The sequence below is a fragment of the Pteropus vampyrus genome, unplaced genomic scaffold (assembly GCF_000151845.1).
Source record: "Pteropus vampyrus isolate Shadow unplaced genomic scaffold, Pvam_2.0 Scaffold391, whole genome shotgun sequence".
Lineage (NCBI taxonomy): Eukaryota > Metazoa > Chordata > Mammalia > Chiroptera > Pteropodidae > Pteropus > Pteropus vampyrus.
In genome coordinates this window covers 1,438,937-1,453,887 of record NW_011889172.1, presented here as the reverse complement: position 1 = coordinate 1,453,887, position 14,951 = coordinate 1,438,937, and the positions used below count along the sequence as shown (strand labels likewise).

General features: G+C 54.4%; 1 protein-coding gene and 1 pseudogene across 1 annotated transcript; one reads left to right on the top strand and one right to left on the bottom strand.

Moving 5' to 3' along the window:
• The first annotated feature begins 542 nt into the window (after nucleotides 1–542).
• Nucleotides 543–14,237, top strand: ELAVL3 (ELAV like RNA binding protein 3). The gene is made up of 7 exons (XM_011380329.1): nucleotides 543–986; nucleotides 6,835–7,054; nucleotides 7,310–7,413; nucleotides 10,989–11,142; nucleotides 11,303–11,528; nucleotides 12,276–12,314; nucleotides 13,829–14,237. The coding sequence occupies exons 1-7, from the start codon at nucleotides 978–980 to the stop codon at nucleotides 14,178–14,180; spliced, it is 1,104 nt and encodes a 367-aa protein (XP_011378631.1). The 5' UTR covers nucleotides 543–977; the 3' UTR covers nucleotides 14,181–14,237.
• LOC111731687 lies at nucleotides 9,197–9,315 on the bottom strand (annotated as a pseudogene).
• Nucleotides 14,238–14,951: the final 714 nt, after the last annotated feature.

Sequence of the window (14,951 nt, the reverse complement as noted above, 5' to 3'; positions counted from 1 at the left end):
AGTGCCCCTGCACTGTGGGTTGCAAGTCCTCACCTTTTGAACCCTAGAGACACAGGGTTCCACTTCTTTCTGCAGGCAAACTAGGACTCCTGTCATCCCCACCTTCCTCCCTTGATCTTGGAGGACTACGCCTAGTCCCCGCAAATCTGGGGACCCAGGCCTCTGCCCATTTAGGTCTTGGTTTCTTGTCCCTTTCCAGTCCTCTCGGTGGACAGCACTTTGGAAAGTCGTACAATTGGGCTACGATAACTTCGCTCCTCCAACTCCGGGTGCTGGACAGAGGAGAGCCCGCCCTGTCTTCCGGCCAGAAAGCCCTCCCCAAAAGGAGGGCCAAGACAGGAAACAGACTGCTAGGGCAAAAGGGCCCGAATCTGGCGACACGAGTCCCCAGGAAGCGAGTCCGCGCCAGCGCGAGCTCGCTTCCACCTGCCGCGCCGTCGGGCGCCGCGAAGAGGTGGGGCTCGGTTGTTGCAGCCAATAAGCGACGCCGGCGCTGGCAGCTGCTGATATAAAGGGCTGGGGGCGGCGGCTGCGCGGCCCAGATCGCGGAGCGCGCAGCGCGGGCCGGAGGGTGGGAGGGAGGGCGGGCGAGGGTACAGGACTAAGCACCCGGAACCGGACAGGCCGAGCTGAGGGGCGGCGGCGAAAAGCAAAGCGCCGCGATCTCTGTCGGGAAACGCAATCTCCCCGGGCCCCGCGGGGCCGCGCAAGGGGCATTCTCACTACCGCGCCCGCTCCCTCTTACCATCCCCTGCCGCCCGCAGACCACCCCGGGGCTCGGTTATCCGCGCGCGCGTCCCCGGGCTCAGGCCCGTCTCCGGCCCTCGAGGGAGCCACCGCCTTCACCAACACCTCTGCAGCGGCCGCGCCAGAGGCCGCTCAGGCAGAACCCCGGCGTGAGCATCGAGCGCCCCCCAAGGAGTGCACGACCCCCGGAGCCGCCCTCAACACGGACCGCGCCCGCCGGGCACACAAGAATGGTCACTGTAGGTATTCCCCTGTCGCTGAGAGGGAATCTGGTCGGGAAGGGGTTAGGTACAGGCTTCGCGGAGATGGAGTGGTGGTGGGGGGGTAGGACCAGGCCTAGCTAGGCCCAGGTGGGGGGGTAGGACCGAGCCTCAGGGCCTGAGAGTGGGCAGGGCCGCGCCCAGAGTGTTGAGGGCGTTTGGAGTCTTGTCTGAGAGGCCTTAGAGAGTCGAGCTGAGATTCAGGGGGCATCTTATGGCGCCCTGGGAGCGATATTGCCCGCTTCCAGCAAGCCTGATGGGGGAGGGGCCGCGGCGGCGGAGGCTACATCCTCCATCCAGGCCCGGACCCCGCAGGCCGCCCAGGCAAACGCAGGGCCCCAGTTACTGATGCTGGGCCAGGACAAGGAGGCAAGGCGTCCCCGAGAGCCCCGGAGAAGCGAGTGGCGTCGGATCGCGCGCCAGGGACCAGGACCGCACCCGGGAGCCGGGCGTCTTGTCCTCGAGCCTGTCGACCTTGCGGCAAGCGGGGAGGGGAGAGGAGGGGGCGCGCCCGGAGGCCCCGCGGGCCCGCCGCCGCCGCGTCCCTTTGTTTCTCGGCGCTTCTTCGCGGGCCGTAGCATCGCGCGGGCGCCTCAGGCTGCGGGGAGGGGGAGGGGAGAAAGGAACCCACGGAGGGGGGGGCCGCTTCCCGGTTGCTGGGCCCCAGCCTCCCGAGGGATAGGGTAAGAGGCTCAGGCAGACCCCTTAGGCCATGTCCAGGCGCCCCACCCCGCCAAGGCTCTGGGCCGCGGGGTGACCTTGAGCGTGCCTGTCCGCCCGCGCCACTCGCCCTTCTCCCGGTACTTTCAGCAATCACCGAGCTGGTCAGCTCCCCAGCGCGCGGCCACGCCCGGCCACGCCCGACCTGACCACGCCCCTACCCCGCCCATCTAGGCCCCGCCCCTAGGGCCCCAGGGGGCCTGCCTCGCCCGAGCCCTCGGATTTCCACTCGGCAGCCGGGGCGCCTCCCGGGGGCGGTGCTGGCCAGTGCTAGCCCCACCCCGGCTCCTCCCCCGCCCCCACCGCGCGACTCCACTCCCCGCGCCATCGCACGTCCTTTGTCTGGTTCCGGCGCTTGGGCCTCCTTCTTCTGCTCTTCTAGTCTCTCTGTTCTGTGTGTGTGTGTGTCTCTGTACACTGTGTCTCTTTCCGGGCCTCTTTATCCAGTCGTGGAGAGCTCAGTGGGTGGGGGAATGCTCAGCACTCCCTCCTGGATCCTGGGACCCGCCCACCTGGCTCTGAGAAATAAGGCCCAACAGGCCATACTTTTCTGCTGTGTGACCTCAAGCCAGCCCCTTCTCTCTGGGCCTCACCCTGTTCACCCAGGTCCAGGAATGTGAGTGTGGCTTCCTGAGGACCCTCAAAACCCCTACAACAATCCAGCATCCATTCCTCTGATCTGTTTTCTCCTTTGAAAAAGGGAAACAGATGCACAAAGAGGAGAGGGTGTGGTCAGAGGTCACAGGAGGGCCTTGGAGGCTTGGTTACTCCAATGGAGGGCACTCAAGGCAGACACCCACCATGGGGACAGGCTGAGAGGTAGTAAAGGGATAAATCGAGACAGTGAGGGCCCTGCACGCAGGAAGAAGGACCTGGAAGTGGGAGGCTCAGAACCACGTGGTGGCCCAGCCTTACCATGCATAGCCACTCAATGCCTTATTGTCGCTAGTTTCCAGGCATCTGTCACTGTGACTGGGGCCAGGGGACGCAGCTGGGGGCCAAGGGGGTCAGACACTGGAGGTGTGTTCACTGTAAAATCCATATGTCAGGTGTATGTGCAGTGTTGGAGAAAGAGTAAGAGAGAGGGAGGGGAAGACAGGGGTTCAGAGGAGGGGATAAATAGGAGAAAGAGATGGAGGAAAAGAAACAGAAAGAGGAACAGATCCAGAGGAAGAGCTGGAGAGTGGGAGGGAAGGTGCCATTGCTCCCAGTGTTATCTGCCTTTCTATCTAAGGCCTTCCTCCCCTCTGACTTCACCCCTCCATCCCTGCCCTGGGACAGCCCTCAAAGGTCCCTGTGATCCCAGTGTCATCCCAGGTCATATATTGGCTGTGGCTGGAGCAGGGTGGGTGTGACCTCCACCAATCTGATCCCCATTATCGGCTCAGCCGGCTCAGCCATGGAGGAAACACAGGCGACACTGATCCCACTAAGCTCTGGCACAGATGGGAGGGAAATGGGGTGGTGGTAAGATTAGTAGGCTGGGGCTCAAGATCCCAAGTAGGAACACCCCAATCACCTCAACCCTCTCCAAGATGAGGACAGCATTTGTGGTTAGGGAGCCTGTAACCTTGTAGTCTCTGCAGTCATCTGATCAGGAGTCAAACCCTGACTGCATCGCCACCACCTCCCCCTGTCACTCTTGGCAATTCACAAATCCTTCTGTCCCTTAGTTTCTCCATCTGAGAAATGGAGAAATCTCCAGCTTTCTGTGCGGCTGTGGAAAGTCAGTGAAAACTTATCACATGCTCAGTGCCTGCCTAGCACATAATAGGGGTTCCAAAGCTGGAATCTGGTGTGTCCCAAAGCAGGGATGTGTACTGCTGAATATTTGTCAGGCTCCCATAGCAGACATTTCAATCGACCACAGAACTCTTGCTGAGCCTAGACAGGAATTCAGAATCCATCTCTATACATGGGGGAACTCTGCACCTTTAGTGGAGGGACAGAGACCCAGAGAAGCAATGTGAGTGTCAGAGGACACACAGTGAGGAGGGGGAAGCCAGCAGCTGGCACATGGTGGCACCCAGTAAATATTTGTTGAATCGAATGAGTAGTAAGCTCAGCCAACAGAGTGGGTTTATATATAGATATAAACCCACTCTACACCCGGGATGTGGTGTAGAGTGGGTGATCAGCTTCACTTGACTGTTACTATTGGCCTTTTCATTAGGAAAATAAGCTCTGGAGTCCAAAGCCTGGATCTAAATTCTTGGTCCACCATTTGCCCACTGCCAAACCTTGTGCAAATCCCTACCTCTTCACTGAGACTCAGTTTCCTCATCTGTTAAATAACATTCAACGTTGGGAGAATTGCCTGGAAATTCTCACATGAAGAATTTTGTCTGGCACGTAGCAGGCGCTCAATACATGGCCACGTCATTAGTAAATTATTAATGTTAGGAGATGGGATGCAGATCCATGGAGGGTGCATTACTGCATTACTACTGGGGCCTGTGACAGACATCGCTAGTCATCTCAGTGCATGTTCCTGCTCAGACCAGATGTAACTTCAGAATAATCCTGCAGGCAGCCCCCCAGACAGCCAATCTCAGCCCACTGAGAGGCAGGGGGGTGACCCTCTGTGCCATCCTTTTAATAAGAATAAATGGAAACAAAGCAGAGGCCTAAAGAAGAGCTAAGATTGTCCCTGAAGACACAACTATGAGGTGGCAGAGCTGCCCCCAATGCATTGGCCACAGTCATTAAAAACAACTCTGAAGTCTGACACAAACAGGTTTGAAATGGAGTTACCCATTTATATCACCCAATATCTCTGGGCTCAGTTTCCTCACTTGTAAAATGGAGAATGTGTTGCTGTCTTTCAAGATTGTTGAGAGAAAACAGTGAAATGATGCCTTGAAGCACTTTGCACAGTGCCTGGCACATGATGGATGCTCAGTGGAGTGGGACAATTATTAATAGCAGGATTATGAGGCAGGGATGGTTGATGTGACATGCCTGTTTTCACTTTTTGTGGCTGTGCTCATGACAGATATGGCTAACTGATCCCAGAACGCTTTCCAATTGCACCCATATGTGGGCTTTAGATCCTTCTCCAGGCCACTGTGCCAGTAATTTGGAGTTTGCAACAAAGTGGAACAGAGACTCAGAAGTGTTAAGTAGCATACCTGAGGACACACAGCTGGGAAATATGAAAGCCAGCACTAGGTTGACAGTTCGAAATACAGACTCCAGATCAGAAAAGCTCATGTGCAAATCCCTGTTCCATCATGTATGGGCTGCATGGTCGTCGGTAATTTTTCAAACATCTCTGAATCTAACTTTCTTCATCTGTTGTCAGCTCAGGCTTCTATAACAAAATACGATAAACTGGGTGGCTTAAACAACAGACATTTATTTCTCATAGTTCTGGAGTCTGGGAAGTCCAATATCAAGGTACCAACTGATTTGGTTCCTGATGAGAGCTCTCTTCCTGGTTTGCAGACAGCTGTCTTCTTGCTGTATCCTCACATGTGGAGACAGAGACCTCTCTCCTGTCCCTTTTTATAAAGTCATGGATACCATTTATGGGGGCTCCACCCTCACCTTCTAAAGGCCCCGCTTCCAAGCACCATAGCATTGAGGTTTAGGATTCCAATACATGAATTTGGAGCAGGACACAGGCATTTAGTCCACAGCATCTGTTAAGCGAGGGGAGTAAAACTCTCTTCTTTTTAGAGCTGTTGTAAATCAGAAAAGAAAAATTGCCTGTAGAGGGCTTTGCTCTGTGTCTGGCATATAGGAAACAATATTTGGAAACAATTACAGTATTGTATTTTGGGTCAAGGATGGCTGAGATGATGTGTACCTGCTGACTCTGATTCTGTGGCCACAGCAGACATTGCTAATCTATCCCAATGGTCTTTTCTGCTGAAACTGGATGTGACTTCAAATCCTTTGTAATTCATCCCTCTAGGAAGACCGTACCAATCAATCTGAGTTTTCAGGTGAGGGCAACCTATTCGCCAACCTGCCATAAGAAAAGACCTAAGGAAATGCTAGCTATTTTACCTTCCCATGCTGATGACAGACAACACCAGTCAATCCGGCACTGTTTCCTTCTGAGCCCAGATATGCCTTTAAAATTCTTCTCAACGTGGCCCTTAGATGTAAAATAGATGTAGAATATATTTGAAAGTTATTAAGAGAGTAGATATTAAAAGTTATCATCACAAGAAAAAATTATAACTATGTGAGGTGATAGAAGTTAACTAGACTTATTGTGGTGATCATTTTGCAGTATATACAAATATCAAATCATTGTGTTGTACACCTGAAACTAATATAATGTCATATGTCAGTTATCTCTATTTAAAAAATAAATGTAGGAAAAGAACATTAAAAGAACAATAAAACTCAACATCCCTTCTTTTAAAAAAAATATCTTGTTAGGATACTAGGAATAAAATTAAACATTCTTAACTGGATAAAAGCCATTTACAAAAAACCTGTAAAAGCAAAGATCATATTTAGCTATGAAAGGTTTAAAGTATTTCCTTTAATGTCAGGAATAAGTAAGATACATCATATTGTAGTCCCTGCAATAAGACAAGAAAAATAAATAGCAGGCATAGATTGGAGACAAAAATAAAATTGTTATTATTCGTAGGTGTTATTATGTTATACATTAAAAAAATAGCTCATGGAAAAACTAGAGGAGGGGGGTAAATGCCTAGTGGGAAAATTATGCATAAAGCAAAAGAACACATTTGGGATAGGAATTACCTTTAGTAGGAAGAGGGAAGTACATAGGAAGGGACATGTGAGGGCTTCAAAGCTAAAAAAAATGTTATATCTCTTATTATGAAGACAAAAGTGTTTATTGTAGTATTCTGAAAACGCACAGGTTGGTTTCAGACAAACAGGCAAACATACAAAGGAGCATGTAAGGCATTTATATGGAATATGGAATTTTTTACAGTAAAATTATGTTAAGTGCTTTGCTCAGTGCTCAAGGAGTGGAAAAGAGACTAATACGTTGTCCTCTCCCCATGTTCGTGCCCATGTCGGACATGACTGATCTGTCACCACCGAGCCCCTGCTTACTCCCCTGGTCCCTGATGTGGGGACTGGGCCGTGAGCGGGTGTGGCCTGTTGTCTCCAGCAGATACTCGGGGCCATGGAGTCTCAGGTGGCGGGGGGCCCGGCCGGCCCGGCCCTGCCCAATGGGCCACTCCTTGGTACAAATGGAGCCACTGACGACAGCAAGACCAATCTCATTGTCAACTACCTGCCCCAGAATATGACCCAGGATGAGTTCAAGAGTCTCTTCGGGAGCATTGGTGACATTGAGTCCTGCAAATTGGTTCGAGACAAGATCACAGGTGTGGCTGCTGGCAGATGGGGAGGGGGGGACAGAGGTGGTAGCTTCAGGAATACAGGTGTGATGGGGACAGGTGGGACTCTGGGGGATCTGAGATGTGATGGAGAGACAAGTGTGACTTCAGATGGGAGGTACTGGGAGCAGGTGGGACTCTGGGGTCTAAGGTGTCCTGGAGGTGGTCAGCCTCTCAGGCCTGGGTCCGGGAGGACACTGGCAGATCTGGGGAGGTAGGTCATTGTCCTGGTCCTGCCCACAGGGCAGAGCCTCGGCTATGGGTTTGTGAACTACTCTGACCCCAACGACGCAGACAAAGCCATCAACACCCTCAATGGCCTCAAACTGCAGACGAAGACCATCAAGGTTGGTGCCCTTATTCCCCTGTGCCGCCATCCCCCTGTTAGTGCCCATCCTGACTGTCCCTATTTCCCTTTTATTACTGCCCACGGGGATGCCCCCTTAACTGCCACCCGTCCTCCTCCATGGCTCATCACCCGAGGGCTTCAAAGCTCTCCCCCAAGGCTTCCTGGCTGCTCCCTTTCCCGGGAGCCAATGGCTCTTCCTCTCTGAACCTCAGTTTCCTCATTTGTCAATGGGTAGAATATCAGCCTCACATTCTGTGCCGGCTCAGGGAGGTACCCACCCCACCAGCAGGGCAATAGGAGAGAGTGACCAGGGTCCTGTGGGCAGCCCCCTCCGTGCCTTTGTCATGGAAATAAGGGAGGGGTGGGGGCCCATCTGCCATCTGGAACCTAATTAGGATCTGGGAGGGTGGGATTAGGGGTGAGCCCCTCCCCGACCTTTGTGTGATGCCCCTCCCCTCTCAGCAGCTGCAGCTGGGACCTGGGAGCAGGTTCCCTGGGGGGGATCGCCATGGAAACCCCCTTTTCTAGGTTCACCTGGGGTGTCTGGCTCCACCCCACAAATCTGCTCTTGAACCCTGGGGGAAGCTCGGCTGAGGGGATGCCCATCTGGCTCCCAGTTCACTGTGGGAACAGAGGTGCAGGAATCTCTTCCTTTTTCTGCTGCGGGAGCAAGGTCATGACCTGATGGGTCCCTCTATGGCCAACTAGACCCAGAAGCCCAGTGTGAGGCTTCTAGTGAAGAACTGTAAACTCTAAGGCCCAGGAGGCCACTGTGTACATGTGATGTGGCCAGCATGTGTGTGTGTGTGAGAGAGAGAGAGTGTGTGAGTGTGTGTGTGTGTGTGTGTGTGTGTGTGTGTGTGGCGCCCTAGGCTATGATACGGTGTTTGTGGGACATCATGGCTATGTGAGTATCTGTCATCACATGGGTCCAGTTATTATAGACTTTGGGTGTGTCACTTATGTCTGTGGGACATAGTATTTATTTGACAGGTGCTTTGTCACACACTGCAACTTTGGCTGTGACCTGGTGGGGCTGTGTGGGTGTGTCTGGCCATAACAGGGTTTTCGTGTGTCATGGTGAAGTTGTGTGGGTACGTCTACTTGTGCCTTGTTCAGGGCGTGTGATGTTATGGCTTGTATGGCGGTATGACAGGTGTGTGCAATTCTTACTGTAATTATCCAAGATCCTCAGAGTTGCATGGATGTGGCCAAGATCTTGTGTCACCCTCCTGCTGGGGTAGTCACCATGGCTGTGCAGTGGGTGGCATGGTGTAGCCATGTGTGTGTGGTGTGTGTGTGTGTCTACCTGGGTGGCTATGTTTTATGGTCAGTACAGATTGCGTGTTCCAGCAGATTCCACCCAAAGTATTTCCAGCTGACTATTGTGTGCCAGGCCCCGTCCTGGTGAGGAAATGAGGAACTTGGGTCAGCGCACATCATGGAAGGACAGGAAAGGCCCCTGAAGACCTACTCTGTGCCTCAGATGGCCCCCAACCCCAAACACCTACCAGGAGCTCAGGGTCCCCTTCCTGTCACCCCCAACTCCAATCTATCAAGTCCTCACCACCTCAAAGCTCACAGACCCGTGGGGGAGAGTGAAACGGTCAAATACACAGCTGTGATTTTTAATTATGGTTACAGAAATAATAGCAGCTGGTGTGTTTTCTTTTTTTCTGGAGGACCCCAGGTGTGCCTAATGGCATTAATTAGAATCCTTTTACCCACACCCCAAGAGCACCCCCAGCCCAATTTGTTAGTTGTTGTTGTTGTTGTTTTAACGCCTACAGCACCTGATAGTCCTCGGTGGTCTCCCATCCAAGTACGAATCAGGCCTGACCCCGCTTAGCTTCCGAGATCAGACGAGATCGGGCACGTTCAGGATGGAATGGCCATAGACTTCATTTTGTTAGTTTTTTAATTAGTTATTTTTAATGAAGTAACATGCCCTCACAACTCACAGCACCAAACAAAAGCCAGACCCTTGACAATAACCACTATCTACCCAGAGGTTAATTTAGAAGATAGAAAATAGACACGGGCAGAAATAAGGGGTAGAGGAGCTCATGACACCCCCACCAGCTTTAGGTCACCCTGTTAGCACTGGGGTGGGCCTTCCAGTCCATGCTTCCAGGACATTGATCTATCATGCAATGAAACGAGTCACACAATACCTGCTGCTCTGTAAGTGGACTTTCCCTTCCCCCACTTTATAATACTCATCACTGTTTTGGGGAAATCAATACCCAAATCCACCCTTTTTTAAACAGCTGCAGAGATTTCATTGTTGGGCTGGACCACAATGACATGAACGTGTCTAATTCACAACTGAGAGCATTACTATGTGGGAGAGTCACGGGGGTAGGGGTGGGCACCCAGTTCAGATGGGAGAGGACGGAGAAGACATTTCAACCAAGACCTAGAGAAGGAAAGAGGAAGAGAGTTCCAGGCAGAGGGAACAGCCAGTGCAAAGTCCCTGAGGCAGGACCGTGCCTGCCGTTTGGAGAACAAGAAAGAGGCCCATGTGACTGGAACAGAGCAGTTGAGGGAGGAGTGGAGGTAAAGAGAGGGTGGTCATAGGACAGGTCATGTAGGGCCATGTGGGCCATGAGAAGGACTTGAACTCTGAGGAAGGTGGGAGTCACTGAGGAATCTGAACAGAGGGATGTGACTTGGCTCAGATGTGCACAGGTGCCCTCTGGCTGCTGTTGGGGGAACAGCCTGTGAGGGGCGAGGGTGGGATGGGGGACCAGGCTGAGACTGCTGTACTAGTCGGGGTGAGAAATGGTGGGTGCTGGGCCGGAGTAGGGAGATGGAAATGGGGAGAAGCATGCAGATTTTGGATCATGAGGAAGGTAGGCCGACAAGATGGATGGTGGATTAGATGTGGATGCGAAAGAGAAGCATCAAAGACAGCTGAGCCTGGGTCCTGAGCACCTAGGAGGACAGAGCTGCCATTACTGAGTCTGGGCAACTGGGGGCAGTCAGGAGCCGGATGCAGCTACACTGAGTGTGCCCCCAGTGAGGCCCCCTCGAGGGGTGCCTGGAGGCAGGTATCACGTGAGTGTGGAGCTTGGGGGCCAGGCCCGTGCTGGGGATGAACATTTGGGAGTTGTCAGGGTTGAGCTGGTGGCTAAAGACCTCAGTGAGCCTCAGGGGCCCAGTGTAGTTGGGAAAAGAAGGGGCCAGCATTCCAGGCTCACTTTCCAAGGGAGTGAGAAGCATCAGTGTTGATCGGATGTCCAGCGTGAGAGCATGGGCTGGGGACACAAGAGTCCCTGAGGTCCCCAGGGAGAGGTGTGACCCCCCCCCCAGAGATGTGGCTCCTTTGACCTTCTCAGATGGCAAGTCCTCCATCACTCTATGCAGGCAGGGCCATGGCCACATTGTCCCAGCCATGACCATGTCCTCTCCCCCAAGCCCTGGTCAGCTGCACCCATGGTGACTACTCAAGAGATATTTGTTGAGTGAACAGATGAGGCATTTCTGCGACTCAGTGGTGGTTCAGATGTGGCGTCTCTCCATCTGCGAAATGGGTCTTCCCTCACACCTGTCTGCCTGACCCTCCCCAAGGTGTCCTATGCCAGACCCAGCTCCGCATCCATCCGGGATGCCAACCTGTATGTCAGTGGGCTCCCCAAGACCATGAGCCAGAAGGAAATGGAGCAGCTCTTCTCCCAATACGGCCGCATCATCACTTCCCGCATCCTGGTGGACCAGGTCACAGGTCAAGCCACTGGCAAGGGTGCACCTGGTGGGGCACTGGGCGGAGGCACCAAGGTGGGACCAAAACGGAGATATGGGGACTGGCAGGGCGAGAAGCAGGGGAGCGGGAGGAGGTCACATGGGAGGGAGCAGGGTCCTCATGACACCCTCACCCCCGGCAGGCGTGTCTCGCGGTGTGGGGTTCATCCGCTTCGACAAAAGGATTGAGGCCGAGGAGGCCATCAAAGGACTGAATGGGCAGAAGCCGCTGGGCGCAGCTGAGCCCATCACAGTCAAGTTCGCCAACAACCCGAGTCAGAAGACGGGGCAGGCCCTGCTCACTCACCTTTACCAGTCATCGGCCCGGCGCTACGCAGGCCCCCTGCACCATCAGACGCAGCGCTTCCGGTGAGGCCCCAGGCACCCCAGACCCCCAGGCCACTTGCAGCTGCCCTCCCTGAATCCCATTCCTGCAGGACAGAGGGACCCAGATGCTGGGGTGCCCACATACTGGGGCTGCTGAGGGCAGCAAAGGGGAAACATGGGGGTCTGTTGGGTGCTGAGGCCAGGCGCTGATATATAGCAGGCGCACAATGCACTACGAGGGGCACTATCAACGTTAAGAGTTTAGAATCACCTGATCGGGTCCATCTCTTGACTGCCCCTCCACCCTGGGTGTGTGGCTCCAGCTGTCTGTGCCTCGGTTTCCTCTCACACATTTCATGAGTGCTTACTGTGTATCAGGCACACTCGCTTATTTTGCACAGCAACCATGAGAACACAGCTTGTCTTGTCCCCATTTGACAGATGGGGATCCTGAGGCTCAGAGAGGTGTCACCTGCCCAGCCCAGGCACTGTGGTGAAGAGACTTGAACCTTTCCTTCTGGGGACCCAAGCCCTGCAGGGTGGGGGCAGGCGAGTGGGGCTGGGCTGCTGGAGAGGGAGGACGAGGACTCGGCAGGGCAGGCAAGAGGCGGTGCTGGAGTGACCACGGTCCGTGCCAGGCGCTGTCCAGCTGGGCGGGGAGCGGGCGGCGGGGGCAGGGCTGATGCTGCTAGCCTGCAGGGTGGGGGCAGGGAGGGCAGGCTGGCTGGCCAGCATCACAGCCAGGAGTGTGCCTGGAGGCCACCAATGACCACCCCTTCTGCTCCACAGGCTGGACAATTTGCTCAACATGGCCTACGGAGTCAAGAGGTAATAGTGCCCCTGCCTCGCTGCCCCCAGCCCCTCACTGTCCATCCTTGGACCCTTACTCTATTGGACACGTTCCCCGCCTCATCCCCAGCACTGTCTGCTTAGCCATGTCTGCCCCTGTCAGGGTGTAGCATGTTCATGAAGAGATTTGGGGGCTGCGGAGCCTAGTAAATGCTTACGAAGAGCCACCACACTGCCCGTAACCCTCTCTGGCCCAGTGAAAGGCGAGCACTGTTGCCCGGGCCACAGCCGTGCTCCCTGGTTCCCACGTTAAGTCTGAGGTCCATCTGCCACTATTGGTTGTCTTTGCTGTGGGTCACAGACCGCCCCTTGCTCCCTGTAGTTGGTGATGGACCTTAGGGCCCTGTGATGCTGTCCACACCCCTGACCTATGAAGGCTCATGTTTATTGCATCACAAGCTGTTGAGCGCATGCTGAGTGCCAGGCGCTTAGCTTGAGGCTAGGGACCCAGTGTGGCCCAGCCACACTCGGTCCTTCATGTTAATGAAACAATATTGAGCACAGTGCTTGGCACATAGTGAGCGCTCAATAAAAGGTAGCCGCTCTTAACGATTATTGTTACTGTTATTAATTATCTCAGTCTAGTGGGAAAGGAGACAGATAGACGAACAGTGGTCAGGGGGCGCGAGGGGTAACGGTGATCCAGTGGGGACCCCTGACTCATCTGAGGTGACAGAGCAGAAGCGGAGTTCTTGGCAGCAGCAATGGCCTGTACAAACGCCCAGAGGAGGAAGCAAGCAGTTAGTCCCAAGAGCTCGAACTGAGTGATTTAGGCCCTGGGGGTCTCTGCCCAGTCGAATGGAGACCCCATGTTTACTGTATGCTAGGAGCCGTTCTGGGCTGGGACACCACAGGGAACAAAACCTTTTAGGGAAGAGGGAGCTGATAATAAATAACCGATTTAGATAGAAAAAGGCCAAAGAAGGGCAGAGGGAGGAAGTGGCCATGTTATGGGTCAGAGGAGGCTGCCTGAGAAGGTAATGATTGTGCTGAGCCATGAATAACGATGGGAGGTGCTTAAATGGCTATGCCCAGTTCCCAGCACTGCGCTTCCCCGGTGGGCCTCCAGCCACGTGGCCAGATGGCCAGTGGGGCAAATGGGATGTGGCTGAGGACAGGATCAGAGTGTGCTTAAAGATGGGGCAAAGGCAAGAGTGGTGTGGGGAAGTGGTCAGGTTCAACAGGACCAAGGACCAGGTAGGGCCAGAGGTCATGAGGTCAGGGCGTAGTTCAGGGCTCAGGGCAGGATGACGGGTGAAGGATGGTCTGAGATCAGGAGATCGTACAGGTCAGGATGGAGTCTGGGGGCTGGGGCCTCAGAGCGGGTGAGGTTTAAGTTGGGGTTATAGTTGGAGGTCACGGCAGGTCAGGACAATACAGGGCTCCCAAGGTCAAGGCACAGTCAGAGGTCATGTCAGGGTCAGGTCACAGGGTCATAGTAGGTCGGGGGCGTGCTGGGGGTCAGGGCAGAGCCCGCGTGACCCCCAAAGTAGTCCCCTGTCGCTCATCGCCAGGTTCTCGCCCATCGCCATCGACGGCATGAGCGGCCTGGCGGGCGTGGGCCTGTCAGGAGGCGCGGCAGGTGCTGGCTGGTGCATCTTTGTGTATAACCTGTCACCGGAGGCGGACGAGAGCGTGCTGTGGCAGCTGTTCGGGCCCTTTGGGGCGGTCACCAATGTCAAGGTCATCCGCGACTTCACCACCAACAAGTGCAAGGGCTTCGGCTTTGTCACCATGACCAACTATGATGAGGCAGCCATGGCCATCGCCAGCCTCAATGGCTACCGCCTGGGTGAGCGCGTGCTGCAGGTGTCCTTCAAGACCAGCAAACAGCACAAGGCCTGAGCCGCGGCCGCCCTCCCCACCCTCCCCGGGCAGCAGAGAGAGAGAGAGAGAGAGAGAAAGAGAGAGAGAGAGAGAGAAGGGGCCCGAGAGAGACAGCACAGGCAGACCACGGACAGCACGAAGCCCCGCACCCCTGCGGGAGCCACAGGGTGAGCACTCGGGCTGGGAGGGTCTTCAGGGAATGGGGGGTGCCTGGGGGTCCCCCATCCCATCCTCCTGCCCCTACCCCAGGCTGGGCTGTTCACTCTCTCGTCTTGGTTTTGTTCATGGAGATGGTTTTTGTTTCTTTTTTCGGCTAAAAAGAAAACAGAGATGCGCCCCCACCCCACCCTCAACCACCCTCCATGGGATGGCTGTTGGGGGAGTGCTGGGGGTACCCTCCAGGCCTCCCCAACGCCGAGGTGAGCCCGAGCGGGGGACGGAACAGGTTTAAAAATCCCCAACAAAGCTAAACATGAGAGGGCTGTGGGCATCCCTGGCCCAGAGCCCCTCAGTGGAGTATGAGGAGCAGGGGGAGGGGCTGGAAACAGAAACAAAATGAAAAAAAAAGGGGGGGTGGGAGGGAAAGAAAATTTCTATTTTTGTAAAAAGGGAAAAAAGACCTCGTGGAGAATTTTTACTGGGGATTCTTGAACTTGAAAAAAAAAAAAAAAGACAAAAAAAAGAAAATATTTTGACAGGCTATGTTTACCAACTGGGGCAAAGACAGGGAGCGGGGGCAAAGGCTTAGGGGCTGGGAGGGCACGGGGCCACAGAGAGAAACAGCCACAC